Source organism: Antechinus flavipes, chromosome 2, assembly GCF_016432865.1.
Source record: "Antechinus flavipes isolate AdamAnt ecotype Samford, QLD, Australia chromosome 2, AdamAnt_v2, whole genome shotgun sequence".
Classification (NCBI taxonomy): Eukaryota; Metazoa; Chordata; class Mammalia; order Dasyuromorphia; family Dasyuridae; genus Antechinus; species Antechinus flavipes.
The window spans coordinates 648,960,503-648,976,771 of NC_067399.1; the positions used below are offsets into that span (position 1 = coordinate 648,960,503).

The window sequence follows — 16,269 nt, forward strand, 5'->3', positions numbered from 1 at the left end:
GAATGGATCACATTGTGAACAGTACTCAACTTTTGCTCAGGCTTCTGCCAGAAAAAAAGATCTGCCCAAGTGGGAAATGAAAGCTCCTCTCCAGGTTCACGTAGCCTCAACTTGGAGTAAAGAAAGGAGAGGGTGAATGTGTAAGATGTGTATGTGGGAATATATTTAGTCTTCATATATAATCTCTAGAGTAACATTAAAAAATGTTAGATTATTCCATTCCTATGAATATCTCAGGACATTAATGTTTTTCTGGAAAAACAAAAGATGGGAAATGGGAGATAGGGGAAAGAAGCTATAGCCCATCACAGAGAACAAATCATTAACTTTATAGATTGTTTGGAAGCACAGCATCAAGAAAGCTTCCTGGCATCTCCAACCCAAGGAAGTATTCCAATAACCAATTCTTCTTTTAACATTTAGGCCTTGTCCCCTATTCTGTCTACCCCCCCCCCCCCGCCCACACACACATACACACAAAAAATTGTTATGTACCTTTCCATATTTAATGTAGCAGCATGCAAATTTATATTCAGGTATGCTGGTAGAAAACAGATAGCTTGGAATAATAGCTTACATTCTCCCCAGAATTGACTTTGACCTTGGAAAACATGGACTCTTGTTTTTTTGTTTGTTTTCTTTTCCCCCTTAAGACATTGCTAATTGTGTGAGTGACTTCCTCTACTTGTTTTTCTAATTAATCAAATATTGGAGGTGTACATGTTTTTCCTTTCCTTTCCTTCCAAAGGTTTAATCTCTTTAAAGCTAATGCTTTTTGATCTTGATTTATTGAAATAATATTTTTGAACCTTCTCTAAGAATTTCCCACCATTACAATGTTATTGTTGTGTTCCCTCCAATAGTTACTATTCTCTTTATAGTTATGTAAATCCCACCCTGAGTGATACACTTATTTTTTTATAGATTTGAAATAAAGTGTAGTTTAAACACTTGGTTACTGAATCTGAACTCTTCATTCTCATTGCTCTCGATCGAATCATGGATTCTTTTGTCAATAGTGAGGGAATTATTTTACCAATATGATAAGCTTACAATGTGGGTGAGCTTGTGTTTTAGCCTTTGATTACATCTTCCTTTGGACAGGATGAATATGTCACTGATAACTTTCTTTGTGGGTTGGTTGGCTCAAACCTTAGGTTTAGCAAAAGAAGGCATAATCATTTTGCCTTTTTTTCACTTTAGAAAGATTCAGAAAGTAATAAAGCTAATGTCAGACATGAGTCTTAGTGGTGACAAGGAGGGAAGAAGAAAAGTCAGACTCTTTATATTCAGTTTCCTTATTAAATCCCTCAACATCTGTCTTGGGACAGAAGTACTAGAAGGCCAAGTATATGAGTGCACATATTTTCAACCATGAAGCTTAGAGAAAAGAACTTTTGGGATTTAACTCATGGAGATATCCATAAACAGGGCCAACAATATGGCCAACAAATGGTTGCATTCTTGGAAATAGAAGAGATCAGGTAATGAACCTTGTAAATAGAGAAGTATGGAACTTTCCTGGACTACATTGACTTTTTGGAGAGTTCTGTATCTAAAACGCTTGCATACACTTGAGTAGGAAAAAGTAGAGTAGTACAACAGGGAAAATAATTGTAGGATTTAGTATCAAAGTATGGGAAACATTTTGCTTTTTCTTTAGTGCCTATATAACATTAACCAAGTCATTCTATGTCTCTAAACCTCAGGTTCCCAAGTTTCTCTTCTATAACTTAGGAAATTCAAATAAGTGGCCAATGATAAATGGTCAAAGGATATAAACAGGGAGTTTTCCATCAATGAAATCAAAATGACATAAAGTGTAAATAAATAAAGAAAAATTAGCCTGAGAGATATATTTTTCTGGAGGAGGTAATTGTTTTGAGGATAGCAAATATAATAAATCTAGAGGCCAAGGTGCTATAGAATACAAAACCACATGTTGAAATAATATCAAAGCCAGGTAAGATGTTAATGAATGGACTAGCTGGGAAGACAAGTCAATGCTTGGATGCAACTACTTGAAAAATGCATTCCCAAACCTGGTATTTATGTTAAGACAAAAACACGTGTCCTCAAAGAGCACACAGTACATAATGCCAAAAATGGAGCAGATAGAAGTTGAGGATGGAATATAGGGGAGGCAACCCTGCTACCTCCTACTCCTCTGGTGAGTATGTTGTACACATGTATATGTGGGAGTCCATTCACAAATATCAATGCTCTAGATTCAAGAAATATGGCAACATCAATCCTATTTCTACCATTTGGAAGACTAGCAAAAGTAGTTTTATTCTTGCATTTTATGGTACCTAAAAGGGACTGCATTTTCATTACTATCTTATGCTTTGAATGTGATTGTACTATGCTATCATTTCTAAATTCTAAAACTTGGCTATAGCAAGTCATGATGATATTTAGCTAACATAGGTTCCTTAGGGGAAAAAATATCACATTCAATGATTAGAGGAACAAATTCAACTAGTAATCAATAAACATTTTGTAACTGAGCAAAAGTAAAGGACAGTTCAAAAATGTGATGATAACAATTTTAAATGTCTCTACATTTTGAAGGGAACTGAAAAGAAATGGTCTCACGGAACTATACAATTTTAAGACAGGCAAAAATTATCTTTCCATATCAAAGTGATCAATTTAATATAATGATTCCATGAATCCAAATAATTCATTCAAAGCCTAGATGAACTGGTTATGACATAGATTATGGAATGATATTAATGTCAATTTTGACAACATAGAAATAAATAATTTTATCTTACCATTTATCAAGAGGCCTTTGGCAACATCTGGAAATAATTAGGGGAATTTGTGTGATATGTCTCTACCTTTAAGTATAATTGATGCATTCCCAAAAACTTCTATCCAGATACTCACACACCTGCTGAGTGTTAGAAGACTTGAGTGAAATAAGGAAAGTTTGTAACTATTTGTTCTTATTATGGATTGAATCAAACAAGCTCAAAACTATATCGTCAAGAAATAAGAATGAGATTAAAAAAAACTGGCCACCTTTCTTGTATTCAAGCAGATGTATATCAAGCACTGTCAAAGGGAATCACTTCCTTGGACACTTTTCTTCAAAAAGACTGTTTCTACTTGTGGAACCTAATTACTTTAATGTGATAATGCTTAGTAGACTTAAAACACATACAATCCCTGGCCAAAGTCCTAATGGAGTAAATGGAGTGTTCACAGAAGGCTCAGCAGAAAAGGAGGAAGGAAGAAAGTTATCAGTGACATATTTATACACACACACACACACACACACACACACACACACACACACACACCTCCCTGTTGTTTTTGTTATTCCCTGAATCTTCTAAACCAGAATTGTCACTTTGGAAGGAAAATATGTCACATTTTTGGAGGAGGAACTAGAAACATATTGGAGAACTTCATCTCCAAAAGAATTTCCATTAATTCTGTCATGGTAAAATTAACTATCCATGACCATGTCTTATCTTGAGTATGGTACTCTAAACATATAAGATATTCTCAATAAATCTCATAGCTAGAGGCTAACAAAAATTAATGTGCTTTCTGTACTATACTTAGAAGAAAATAATAATCCATGGCAATAGTTTGTGAGGAAATTTGAAGGGGAATGGCATTCTAAATTGGATTAGTCCTCAAATTGTTCAAGTATTTGCTGGTCAGTAGGTTCAGGAGCAATGGAGAGAACAGGTAGTTTTAAGGCTGTAGGGGAAGAATGAAGAAGTGATGTAAACAGGGAAAGAGAAGTTTCTTGCACGACAGCTAATTAGAGTATTGTAATCATCAGCATCATTCTGTTAATTACTGTTCACACCTAGGTAAATCATGGTCAGATAACAGATATAATAGCTGGAAAATTGACATGATTGCTGAAACAAATTTTGAAAAACCATGATGGGAATCCATGGATTAAATATGACATCAGCAAACTGTAATGGAAATAGTTAAGAAAGCAAAAAACAAAAATTCAAAAAAGAAAAGGAATAGAAATCAAAGGAAATATTTGAAAACTTTGTATTTTATTCTGTTTTCTAAAAGCAATTGTCTTCTTTGGGGGCTAAGAACAAATATATGTTCTTCCCTCAGAAGTGAAACATAATTTGGGGAGTTAATAGGAATGATGAAGAATTTTGAAAGAGGGGTGAAGAAAGAAAATAACCAAAACAATGACTTGCTGAATATAATGAACAATTCTTGTAACAAATTTAATCTAATGATATTTGAGAAAAACTGGATCAAATTCTTAAGATTTAAGAAATCCTAAGTAGGACAAAAAAGATTTCATAGCAACAAGTCATGTTTTTATTGTTATTTCAAACTGAAAATTGCAAAAAAAATTAAAAAAACAGAACAATAGCAAGTTGTCTCCCATAAAATAGTTATTTAAATTTCTTAAATGATGCAGTCACAAAGATAGAATATTACAACTCTGTTAGTACTGATCTCTTTACTAGTGAAATCTCACCAGTTTTCTTGGATTGTTTTCTATATTTTGACACTCATTTTTAATTAAAAAAAAAAGATAAACTTTGTTTCTTTGAGAAACCTATGACTTTAAATTATCTCTGCGAGCATTTTCAAGGTCAATCATTCTGACATAGATTTTATGTATTCTTTTAACATTCTTGATCTCTTCCCCTCTTCTGCAGTTTTCGCTTCACTTCAGTATTTTTCTGTTCCACATTAGTTATATTTTCACACACACACATCTTTTGCTCCTTTGGAAAGGTTCTTCACCAGATATTCATTTTTTTTTCTTTCGTCACTCTGTATTAAAAACTATAGTTTTTTAGTCTGAATCAATTCATTTAAAAAACATTTTTACTTTTATTTCTGTTTTGAACCATTCTGGAATATATTGTTGGTGTTCTATGAATTCTGTGTTATATTGAATTTAAATAATACTTACTGTGTTTCCTTGATATTATAATATTTAACACATTTTGTTTATTCCATCAAGTTTTATGCATTCTTCATTCTCTTTTTAGACACATCTATGATGTCTCATCCTCCTGTGTCCTGAGCCTTTTATAAAATTATTACTAATAATAATACATGTTTTTTTCTCTCTTGTTATCCTGAGTTTCCTTTGATGATATATCAAATCAGTCACTCCTTCTGTTGCAAAGATCCTTCCCCACAAGGCTGAATTGCTTGGTGATACCAGTCTGCTTGTATTGGAGAATATGTAGGTCACCAATACTTTGATACTACCCTAACCTTTCAAGGACCAGTTAGTTATCACAGTGGAAAGAGTGCCAGGCTTGAAGTCAGAAAAACTTCTCTTCATGTGTTTCAATACAGCATTGGACATATATCTTGTGTGACCCTGAGCAAGCCATTTAATCATGCTTGTCTCAGTTTGTTCATCTCTAAAACAAGCTAAATAAGGAAATGCAAACCATTTCAATATTTTTGCCAAGAAAACCTCAAAAGGGGTTATGAAGAGTCAGACATAATTTAAAAATGACTAATCTTGCAACCTTTTGAGAAAAGAGTTATTATGTTGAGCAGACTTCACATATCTTTTCCCCCTAGATATCATATATTCACATACTTACTAAGACCCACAAGTATATGCATATATGCATATGTATGTGTGTATATTTCATGTATAAGAATGGAAGATATACAGTAGTCTAGGCTCTTAGTTGAATTGAATTTAAAAAATAAGGCTGGATCACAATTTGGAATTTGTATGGTATTTCCAATGATCTTGTATTGTTCTCTGACATGAATATCCAGATTTCTTAACATCAATAGTCTCCAGGTGAAACTACACAACAATAAATAATAGTTTTCAATGTGTACTGATTACTTTAAGTTGGAAAACTCTTGCAATGGATCTTCACCATGACTCTGGAAAATAGACAGTGTTGGTATCATCATTTTATAAGTAACTGAAGTCCAGAGGCATTAAGTGACTTTGACATGAGCCCCAGATCATACATGTTGAAGAAGTGATTAAAATCACACTTCTTTAAATCCTAAAAATGTTGTATATAGTAGAAATTATAATGTTTTAAGAACAACTTTGAGCAACTAAGTTATTTTGACTATTATAAAGATACAACTTACCTCCAGAAAACCTATGAAAGAAAATGTTATCTGCATCCAGAGAAAGAAATGATAAATATGTATATGTATAGAATGATTTACATATATAAATATAAATAATTTATGTGTGTGTTTACACATATATTTGTATCTAATAATTATAGTCGCTCTAGCAGAGGAAGAAAGAAAAAAAGCAAAAAAAAAAAAAAGAACTGTACATTATAGCTTTATTATATATTTAAAAAGAATAGAAAATTGCACATTGTAGATTTGCAATTTCATGTGTAATAATCTATTTTATTTCATAAAATATTATTTATTTTATTTCATAAAATATTATTTATTTTATGGGAATGTTTATTTCTTTCCACTACATCATATTACTCTATGTCCCATCCCTTCACTAGGTATCATGGAATACTTGAAAAAAAAAACGAGTATAATAAGAGAATGAAAGGACAATGGTGAAATACTTGGTTGGTTTTAGTAATCTACAGTAGATTTATAACAATGATATGTGCACAAGAAATGCTGTAAAAGAAAGCATTAAGAGGATGCTTGGTCAGGAAAAGGGGGAGCCAACAATGCAAGTGGTATACTAAGTTTAAAATAAGGGAATAAGCAGATGATTTAAATTGAGAGGGTCAGATTAGATGATCTCTAAAGTTCATTTGAGATCTAATAAGCTATGAAAATATATGAACCTATGGGATGAGAAAACTAAGAACTGCAAATTCGCATTCCTGCTTTGCCTAATGACAGAAGATATAACCAGGAAGTTGGCCACAATCTCTTTGCAGAATCAATACACTGCAATGTCAGGATACTTGTTTGTTTTCTCCACAGAACTGAGCAGAGCTTGATCTTACAATAGGAAAAATCAACCTGAAAGTCAATGAATTCTACTATTCAGGCAGTACAGTTTACACACTGTTGATATTGGGTAGAAGAGAGAATTTCCCTCCTTATGCATTCAATGACTCTCAAAAACATCTTTGTTGATTTTTTCTTTCCCAACATGATTCATAGAGCAACATATGCTTATTTTTTTTAAATTAGAAAAAAAAAGAAAAAAAGAAAAAAGAGTAGGTGGAACGCACATTGATAAAATGATGTTTCCTCAGTGATGATCCTCTAAATCAAAGAGATCATAGGTTCAGCATTTCTAAAAAAATCTTCAGACTTTTTATCTGTTTAATTTGGGGCAAGTAACTTAACCTTTCTGAATCCTGGCATCTTCTTCAAAGAAAGGGAACAAATGATATTTGTAGCTCTTATCTCATAGGGCTGCCCTAAGGCTCAAGGTCAATAATGTATCCTTGTGAAATTAAAGTACTATCTAAATGGTAGCTATATATTACTATCTTTGTTGGATCATTTTGACAAAGTTGGCTTTTTAAAGGGCAAATTTGGTATATTAGAATTTATCAGATTGTGGGGACAATGTTCAGAAATGCAATTAGAGGAATTCTCTAATGGTGATTGCTCAAGGTTTTCAATTTTATAACTACAACAAGAGAAAATGAGCACTTTGCTGTTAATTTCATTCTGAATGGATAAATTAATTTGGATGAAAAGGTTGACATCATAGATCCTGCCTCACAGCCATTCATAATACCATGGTTTACCATGCTCCTGAGTGATGTGATGTCCTTAAGGGGCGGGGGTCCACTTGAGGACTGCATTAGGAATGTTTTGGGAACAGAAGCTAGAATGATCTTGTAGACTATCAATTTATAATCTTATCAATATAAGATTATAGAAGCTAGAGCTGGAAGGGGCATTACAGAGTATTTGGTCTAATTCTCCATTTTATAAGTAGAAAAATTGAATCACCAAGAGAGAAGGTCATTTGCCCATAGGCACAGAGTTAATAAGTAGTAGGGGTAACTTTTGGATTTAAATCCTCTGGCTCTAAGTCCAATGTTCTATCTTCTATCCCATATGAAAATTAAGCTTCTTATAATGAAATCAATGCCTCTTATAATTGCTAACTCCTCACCACTTAGTATAGAATAAGTTTTTCAACTTTTTCTTTTATTAGATCTGTACATAAATGCATGAAGGAAGAAAGGAATGCAGGAAGGAAAGCAGGAAGGAAGGAAAAATGTATTGAAACAGACAAAAACAAAGAAAGAAAAGAAAGAAAGAAAGAAAGAAGGAAGGAGGGAAAAAGGAGAAAAGAAAAAAGGAAAGGAAGGAAAGGAAGAAAGAAAAAGGACAACTACTACAGAAATCAATTTGATTTTGGAGTGTCCTTAACTACTCCAGTGTGTTTGGTAATGTGGTACAAATAATTATTTGTAGCATCCTCAATCCCACCCCCTTCCTTAATTATGTCATAATTAATACCTGATATATATTTAACTGCATCCTTAATATACCTTCAGTCTCACAATGTAATACTTAAAAAGGGACATCATTTGATCATAGATACCTGAAAGGGACTTCAGAGTTCAAACAGCACATTTCTTAGATGAAGAAAGAATCAAGATTAATTTCTCCTCTATTTCATTGGTTCTTTCTTCTCTACTTTACCACATAATATTCCACCACCACCCCTCAATTTAATGAAATCCCTTTTCCCTGATCATATCTTCCACAAACATTCCTTTAATGAACTTGGTTCTACCCGAAAATTATCCCACTTCACTTCATTATCTTCTCTCACTCTTCCAGCCCTAGAATCATGAACTATGCTCTCTACTCTACCACTGCTCCTGGATTGTAGTACATCAATCTATTTAGCCCTATTAACCATCCATGTTGTTTTCTAAATCAAGTGGTCTACCATGTCTACCAATTCCATATGTGTGCTGTCTCTGCCAAAAAAATAAAGATTGTATTTTTTGTTTTGTATTGCATTCTCAGAAATTAACATAGTGCATGACACAAAAATGCTTTTGTATTCATTCATTCATTCATTTAATTCACTCATTCATTTATTCATTCCATTCATCCATTCATTTACTAAGGTCATACAAGTGAAAAGCACTAGAAGTTGGAATGAATCCAAATTCTCAACTTCCATGCTATTTCCTAAATGTAGAAGGTAACTGAATATCTTCATATCTAGGAAACACAGACATACAGACATAGAAACATGCGCATACACACACACACACACACACACACACACACACACGTAACTTAATTCTTGTCAATAGAGAAAAGATCACCAGGAGAAATAAGGGCCCACCTCTTTAATCACAGAAGAAGCATTAGGGACATAGCTTTCTGCCTACTTAACTGAAAGTAAATTACAATCTTGTCTCCATCTATCTGTCTCTTTCTGTCTTTCTCTCTGAGTCTTTCTCTTTGTTTCTTTGTGTCTCTCTGTCTCTTTGTCTCCACCTGTCAGATGGATTAAATCTGTAAGTAGTGTCCCAGTTGGATAGAACCCTTAATTGTTTAGCACACTAGTGTCTGAACTGTCCCCAGTGTTTAAGCCATTCAGAGAATAATGCCAATTGCATGACAGCCACTTGGATCACATTCAAAGCACTGACCTCGACTTGGAAATCTAAAATCTCAAGTGTATTCTCCCCACTCTTCTCTTTCCTTTATAGTTTTTGGTTTCTCCGGTCGTAGCAAATAATCTTTGTGAGCTCCTCTCCAACCCCCAAAGGCTAACATTCAAACTTAATAAGTCTGCATCTCAATCGACAGATAAACACGCATCTCTCAATCCAAACTTAACCCAATTTCCCTTTGGGAAAATCTGACGGAGTTTATCTACAAGTGGAATGGTTTTCGAGATCCCAAATTAGCTCTATGCCATGACTAGTATCAAATGAGAAACTGATTGGAGAAAAACATATTACATTTAAATAGATACTGGTGGACTGCTATTCTCTGATCTCCTAATGACTGGTAGAATTGCTTGCTAATGTTTTATATATAAGTAGTGTCATGTTTGGGGACCCATAAACACATCAATATTGCCAGTACTACTGGGAGGCTTGCATTAATCTGCTCCCTTGTGGCTCCAACAAGCAACTTGCTAACACTTTAGAAGCCAATACCCTTCCCTGGCTTCCACTTTCCTATCAGTGAGGTCTTTTCGTATTAAAATATAAGGTTCTTGCAGTGAGAAATTATCTTTGCTTTTTTTTTTTTTTTTTTTAGTGCCAAGTATTTGCTACAAAGTAATTGCCTGACAAATGCTTTTTAATTCATCAAAACTGTTTACAATTTTAGTCAGTGAAATATTCAAATAAATAAGTGTGTAAGCAATGGTAAACTAAGAGATCCAGTAATGGGAAGTTCTGTAAAGGAGGAATCTATGATCTCATATTCATGGTGAATTCCATAGATCCATACAAAATGCAACTAGTCTTTAATGTCATAAAATAGTAGCTAATTCCTGAAGAGGATAAAGAATTTTCCTGACTCACAAATTAGGAAGGATCAAAGAAGAGATATGAAGACAGGGCTTATTCCCTGGTCTCCCTATTTCTAACCCTGATATTCTATCTCTTGTACTATGATGCCTTTTGGAGCTGAAATATAACTTGTGCTATCTTTAGAATATTTCCATCAGTCCATCTTTGCCCTTGAATTTTCCCCATCGTTGTCAAGAATTACTGTATGAGCTTCCTAGGGACAAAGACATGACTGAGAGCCAGTCACTGACCTGCAACATCTGGAGATAGCCTTCCTGTGGATCACAGAGCAATGAGGATATTCGATGGTTGTTCCTCGTGCACTTCTGATTATCCTTTGCTGATGGGAAGATCTGACGGACCACAGTCATTCTTCCCAGTGCACTGTGCACAAGTTCCAGTATTTCTGGGTCACTGATTTCCTGGGAAAGAAAGCCAATGTTATCTCAACAGGTTTTTGTTTATTCTCAAATGTAAGCTAATCAAATTTATTTTGGGGAGGACTATTGGGTCACATGATACCATTTACTGCTCACTACATAAACCATGTATCCCTCTTCCAATACCAAGCCATTCTATTGGACAGAACTTCACAGGGGAGGAAATTCGGATACATTTTTCATTTTCATGATACAAGGAATTGATTTAAATCTACAAAAATAATAATTATATCCTAATTGGTAATAGCATAAGGATATAAATAGACACTTCTCAAGGGAAGAATCCCAGGCCACTCCAGACATATAACAATGTTCCAAATCATCAATAATTAGATAAATACAAATTAGAAGAATTTTGAGGTTTCACATAACACCAATTAAATCAGGAATGAAGGGAAAAGATCAGTGGCAAATATAGAAAGAGCTATGGTTGACACAAGCATACTGATATAGATGTACCTATGATTGTAACACACACACAAAGACAAACACATATACATGCACACATACTGGTGAACAATTTGGAATTATACACAGATTTACTAAGAAATGCACCCCTTTGATCAGGTTATGCCCCTCCTAAGTTTAAACCCAAAAGAGATCAAAAAAAGATGAAATGGTCTAAGTATACCAAAATCTTGATAACAGCTCTTTTGTGGTGGCCCCAAATTAGAAATAAAGTGCCCATTTATCAGGTAATAGTGGAACAAAATGTGGGATTTGAATGGTATTCTATCATGTAAGAAAAAGGATTATTTCTAGGAAAGAATGGAGGTGTATGAAATGATGCAGAATGTAATGAGCAGAATCAGAAGAATATTTTGTAATATCATATCAATATTACAAAATGACTAATTTTGAAATGTCTCAAATGATGAAGAATGAAATGAGCAGAAGCAAGAGAATAATGTATGTAATAACAACATTATAAAGACAATTTTGAAGCCATAAGCACTGTGATCAGCACAATGACTATCCATGATGCCAGAGAACCAATGATAAACCATATCATCCACTACCCAAGGGAGAGGTGATGGACTGAGAGTATAGAAGGAGATTTTTTTCAGATATGGCAAAGGAGGTAATATGTTCTGCTTTTGACTATTCCTATTTGCCATAAGAAATATTTTTATTTTATTTTTCATTTTCCCCCAATAGAGTGCAATGTGAGAGGGAAACAAAATACATTTCTGTTAAGTAAATATAATTTTCAGAATTGTCTCCACTGCCATATTTTATAGTGAGAGGTTTAGGAGTATACTAAGGATAAAGGTAAGAATATTCTCTGAGACTACCCATTAGATCACAAAGTTTCTGCTAATATTTAGGTACCTTCCCCTTGCACACATCTAGACACACACACACACACACACACACACACACACACACACACACACACAAGATTGGTGGCTAAAGATAGCTAGGTGGTGAAATGAAGAGAGCACCTGAAATCAAGAAGACCTGAGAAGAGGAAAAGAGAGCAAAGGAGAGGAAAGAAGAGGGAAACAGAAGGGAGGAAAGAGAAGGGGAAAGAAAAGAAAAGAAGAGGAGAAGAGGGGAGGGGAAGCAAAACACCTGCACAAAACAACTAAAACTGAATTAAGCCATTTCCAGGAACAAACTTAAATAAAGAAAATTTATTTCTGTTCATATAGATTTTGAAATGTTAAGCAGAAAAGAACTGTGGGGATATAGAAATTCACCTCAAAGTATAATTTGTACTTTTACTCAGAAGGTAAATATATCATTTATTGATTGGAACAGCTAAGTCTGTATGGAAATCATCTTCCTCTAATTGTTAATTTTCAGAATATAAGTTCTAGACCTATCTGTTTTTTCCAGGGCCTAATAGGATTGCTTTGCATAGGTAAGCATTTCTATAAAATAACAGACTCTCAGAACCATAGATCGCAAAGGCCATATAATCCAACTACCTATAAAAAAGAATAAAAATGAAAAAAAAATCTCTATAACATATCATACAACTAATCACCTAGACTTCATTTTAAGAGTTTCAGTGATGGGGAGCCCATTATGTCTCAAAGCAAAGCGTTCCATTGTGAGGCAGCTTAAATTTCTAGGAAGATTTTGGTTAATGATTTTGAAAATTAATGTAATGCTGATAACGTGCATATGTGTGCATAGAGATACATGAATGTTTTACTGGATCTGTGATATAATTGGTATTAGAGATTCAGCCAATAAGGAACCTTCTCTAAATCTAGGTGCATACTTTCTCTGCAATTTATAGTATAATCTGGCCCAGTTAGAAGTTAAGGGACTTGCCAAAATCACAAAACCAATATAGGTCAGGGATGAAATTTGAACACAGGTCTTCCTGAGACCATGGCTAACTCTCAATTCAGTGTGCTATGATACCTCACTTATAAATAAGAAGAGTAAACGTATGACCCAGGTTACAGCTCAGATTAAAAAAAAATATGCATATACAAAAATATGCAACCACACTTATAAAGATAGAAAACATAAATGTGGATCAAAAATATGGACATATGTGTGTACATCAGAATAACTCTTAAAAATAGAATAATCATATTTTGTTAGCTATATAATATTATTAAGCAATCCATTAAGACAATTAACTGCAGGGAAAAAAATGCTGATCTTCACTTTATGTGGAAGGAGTTTCTTCCAAAAAATCCATGAACCACTGAAATCACAAACCTTATTCTAAAACAATGAACATGGAATTCATAGATAACATTCAATCATTAGCAAAAATTTTGCTAACAATTTATTGTTTCAGACTAGAACAAGTATGCCTTATAAGTTTCTCATCACTGAAGATGCTCAAGAGAAGGTTGGATGATCATCTGTTATGTGTGTAATAGAAGGGATTCTTTTATTTTCTTTTTGGTATTTGGTATTAAATGACTTCTGAGGTCATTCAAGAGCTGACTTTATAATTATATTGAAATGTCTACTTTGACATGAATGTTTAAAGTATTTCCTATATCAAAGAAGTTATTGATTCGACTATTCTAAAAATCTAGTTTTGTTTGAGTTTATTTTTTTAAAGTATGAATGAATAAATCATTTAAATTAATTAATTACTTTAGTATCAATTTAACTCAGTGAAATTCAATGATTATCCATTAAACACATACTAAAGACTAGGTCCTTGGCAGGGTCTAGAGAATCAAGGAAAAAACAAAACCTTGGAGACTTTATGGAAGCTGCGAGGTGGCACTATAGTACACAAAGTACCCCACTTAAAATTTGAACTTCCTGAGTTCAAATCTGGGTTCAAACACTTATTATGTGTCTATGATTCTAGGCAAGCAACTTCACGCTGTCTGCCTCAGTTTCTCAAATGGAGAAGGAAATGACAAATCACTGCAGTATCTTTGCTAAGAAATTCTCAAATGGAGTTATAAAGAATTGGACACAACTGAAAAACAACTGAAACAGTAATAAAGGGAGTTCCCTACATTTTAAAAAAGCATAGACTTAACTAAAAAAGTAAATAATTAAAGAATGTGATGACTGTGTATTTAAAATCAGCCAGAGTCAGGAATTCAGATTAAGGGAAAAATCTTCAATCTTGATTGAAGTGAAGAGGTGGAGAAGGATTGCGATAGCAATATGGGCAGACAGGAAGCCATCTAGCAAAGAGGGATCGGAGGTGAAGGGCGGTCGCAATAGCAATGGAAGCAGCCGTGACAAGACGCCAGCCAGCAGTCTCTCTTTCCGCTTCCCTTTCCATTCCTCTGCTTCCACCCACCAAAATCGTCATTTCCTATACAACAAATCAGGACTTGCACAAAGAGTGGGTGGGGGCCATTCTTTCTCCAAGCTTATATATTAATAGATTTACTATTTAGCCTGATGTGCTGGGACCTCAGTGCATCAACTCAAGCCTCACCCCATTACAAGAGAATAGTGGGGAAACAGGAAGTATAGGTTAATCAATAAACATATTCCATACTTATTTTGTTTCAGGCACTATGATAAGCACTAGAAATTTTTTAAAAAGACAGAAGACAGGCTTTGCTTTTAAGAAGCAAGGGGATACAATACACAAATGTCTCTAAGCAAACAAGATACTGACAAGATTAATTGGAGATGCTCAATAGGAAGAAGCTTCTAGCAATAAGGGAAATAAGAAAGGTAGTATTAAATGAGAAAAAGAAGGAACGTAGTAGCTCCCAAACCCAGGAATTCATTTCAATCTTTAAAATTATTATGTGAAAAATATTAAATTAGGTGTCTATCCTGTGCAAAGCTCAGGGAAAATATTATATAATCCCTGAGGTGCAGAAACCTTTATTTTTTTTTAAATAATAGCTTTTTTTTTCAAAATACATACCTTGCAAAACCCTGTGTTCTAAATTTTTCTCCCTCCCCTTTCTCACACTTTCCACCAGACAGCAAGTAATACAATATATGTTAAACATGTACAATTCTTCTAAAAATGTACTAATTCTTACATGTTTCCACATTTATCATGCTGCACAAGAAAAATCAGATCCAAAAGGAAAAAAATTAGAAAGGAAACAAAAAGCAAGTAAACAACAAAAAGGTGAAAATACTATTCTATGATCAACATTCAGTCCCCATAGTCCTCTTTCTGGATACAGATGGCTCTCTCTATCACAACATCATTGCAACTGGCCTGAATCACCTCATTGTAGAAACAAGCCAAGTCTATCAGAGTTGATCATCACATAATCTTGTTGTGGCTATGTTCAATGTTCTTTTGGTTCTACTCACTTCATTTAGAATCAGTTCATATAAGTCTCCCAGGCTTTTGTGAAATCAGCCTGCTAATGGTTTCTAAGAGAACAATAATGTTCCATAACATTCACATACCATAACATTTAGCCATTCCCCAACTGATGGGCATCAGCAGAAAGCTCTAATCTAATAGTAGTCCTAATATATTACATGCTAGTAATTGTGGTCTAATAAGAGAGATTAAGCATAATGTCAAATAAATGTGAAACAGCATGGAAAAAAGGGTTCTATGGCCAAAAAAAAAAAATCCTGAAAATTTGCTCTAGGAAAATTCTGGGTAAGAGAAGAGACTTTAGTGAGATTGGGAAGGGAATTTAGGAAATATTCCTGAAGGAGGTAGGAAGGAAAGTTTCTTACAAGAAAGAAGGATGGAATGCATTCTTAACATGGGGACTCAAAGGACTTTAGAGACAATCAGACCTAACATTCTCATTTTATAGATGAGGAAACTGAATTGTAGAGAGATTAAGTATCCAGATGCTCTATAAGAACACAGAAAGATAGGCAGAGAAAATAAGAGCATCCTTACTAAAATACTTTGCCTTTAACATAGAAAGTAGAAAATAGAGTCGTGTGGAATAAACTAGAAAGGTAGGATGACAATGGAGGAT

The 16,269-nt window shown here is 34.0% G+C and overlaps 1 protein-coding gene across 3 annotated transcripts in view; it reads right to left on the minus strand.

The window, feature by feature from the left end:
* The window catches only part of GRID1 (glutamate ionotropic receptor delta type subunit 1), a 1,107,390-nt gene that overhangs the window by 262,715 nt on the left and 828,406 nt on the right, over window positions 1-16,269 (minus strand). For all 3 annotated transcript variants that reach the window (XM_051982367.1, XM_051982369.1, XM_051982368.1), the window contains exon 6: window positions 10,712-10,882. In XM_051982367.1, the coding sequence (XP_051838327.1) occupies window positions 10,712-10,882 (171 nt within the window). The remainder of the gene's footprint in view (window positions 1-10,711; window positions 10,883-16,269) is intronic.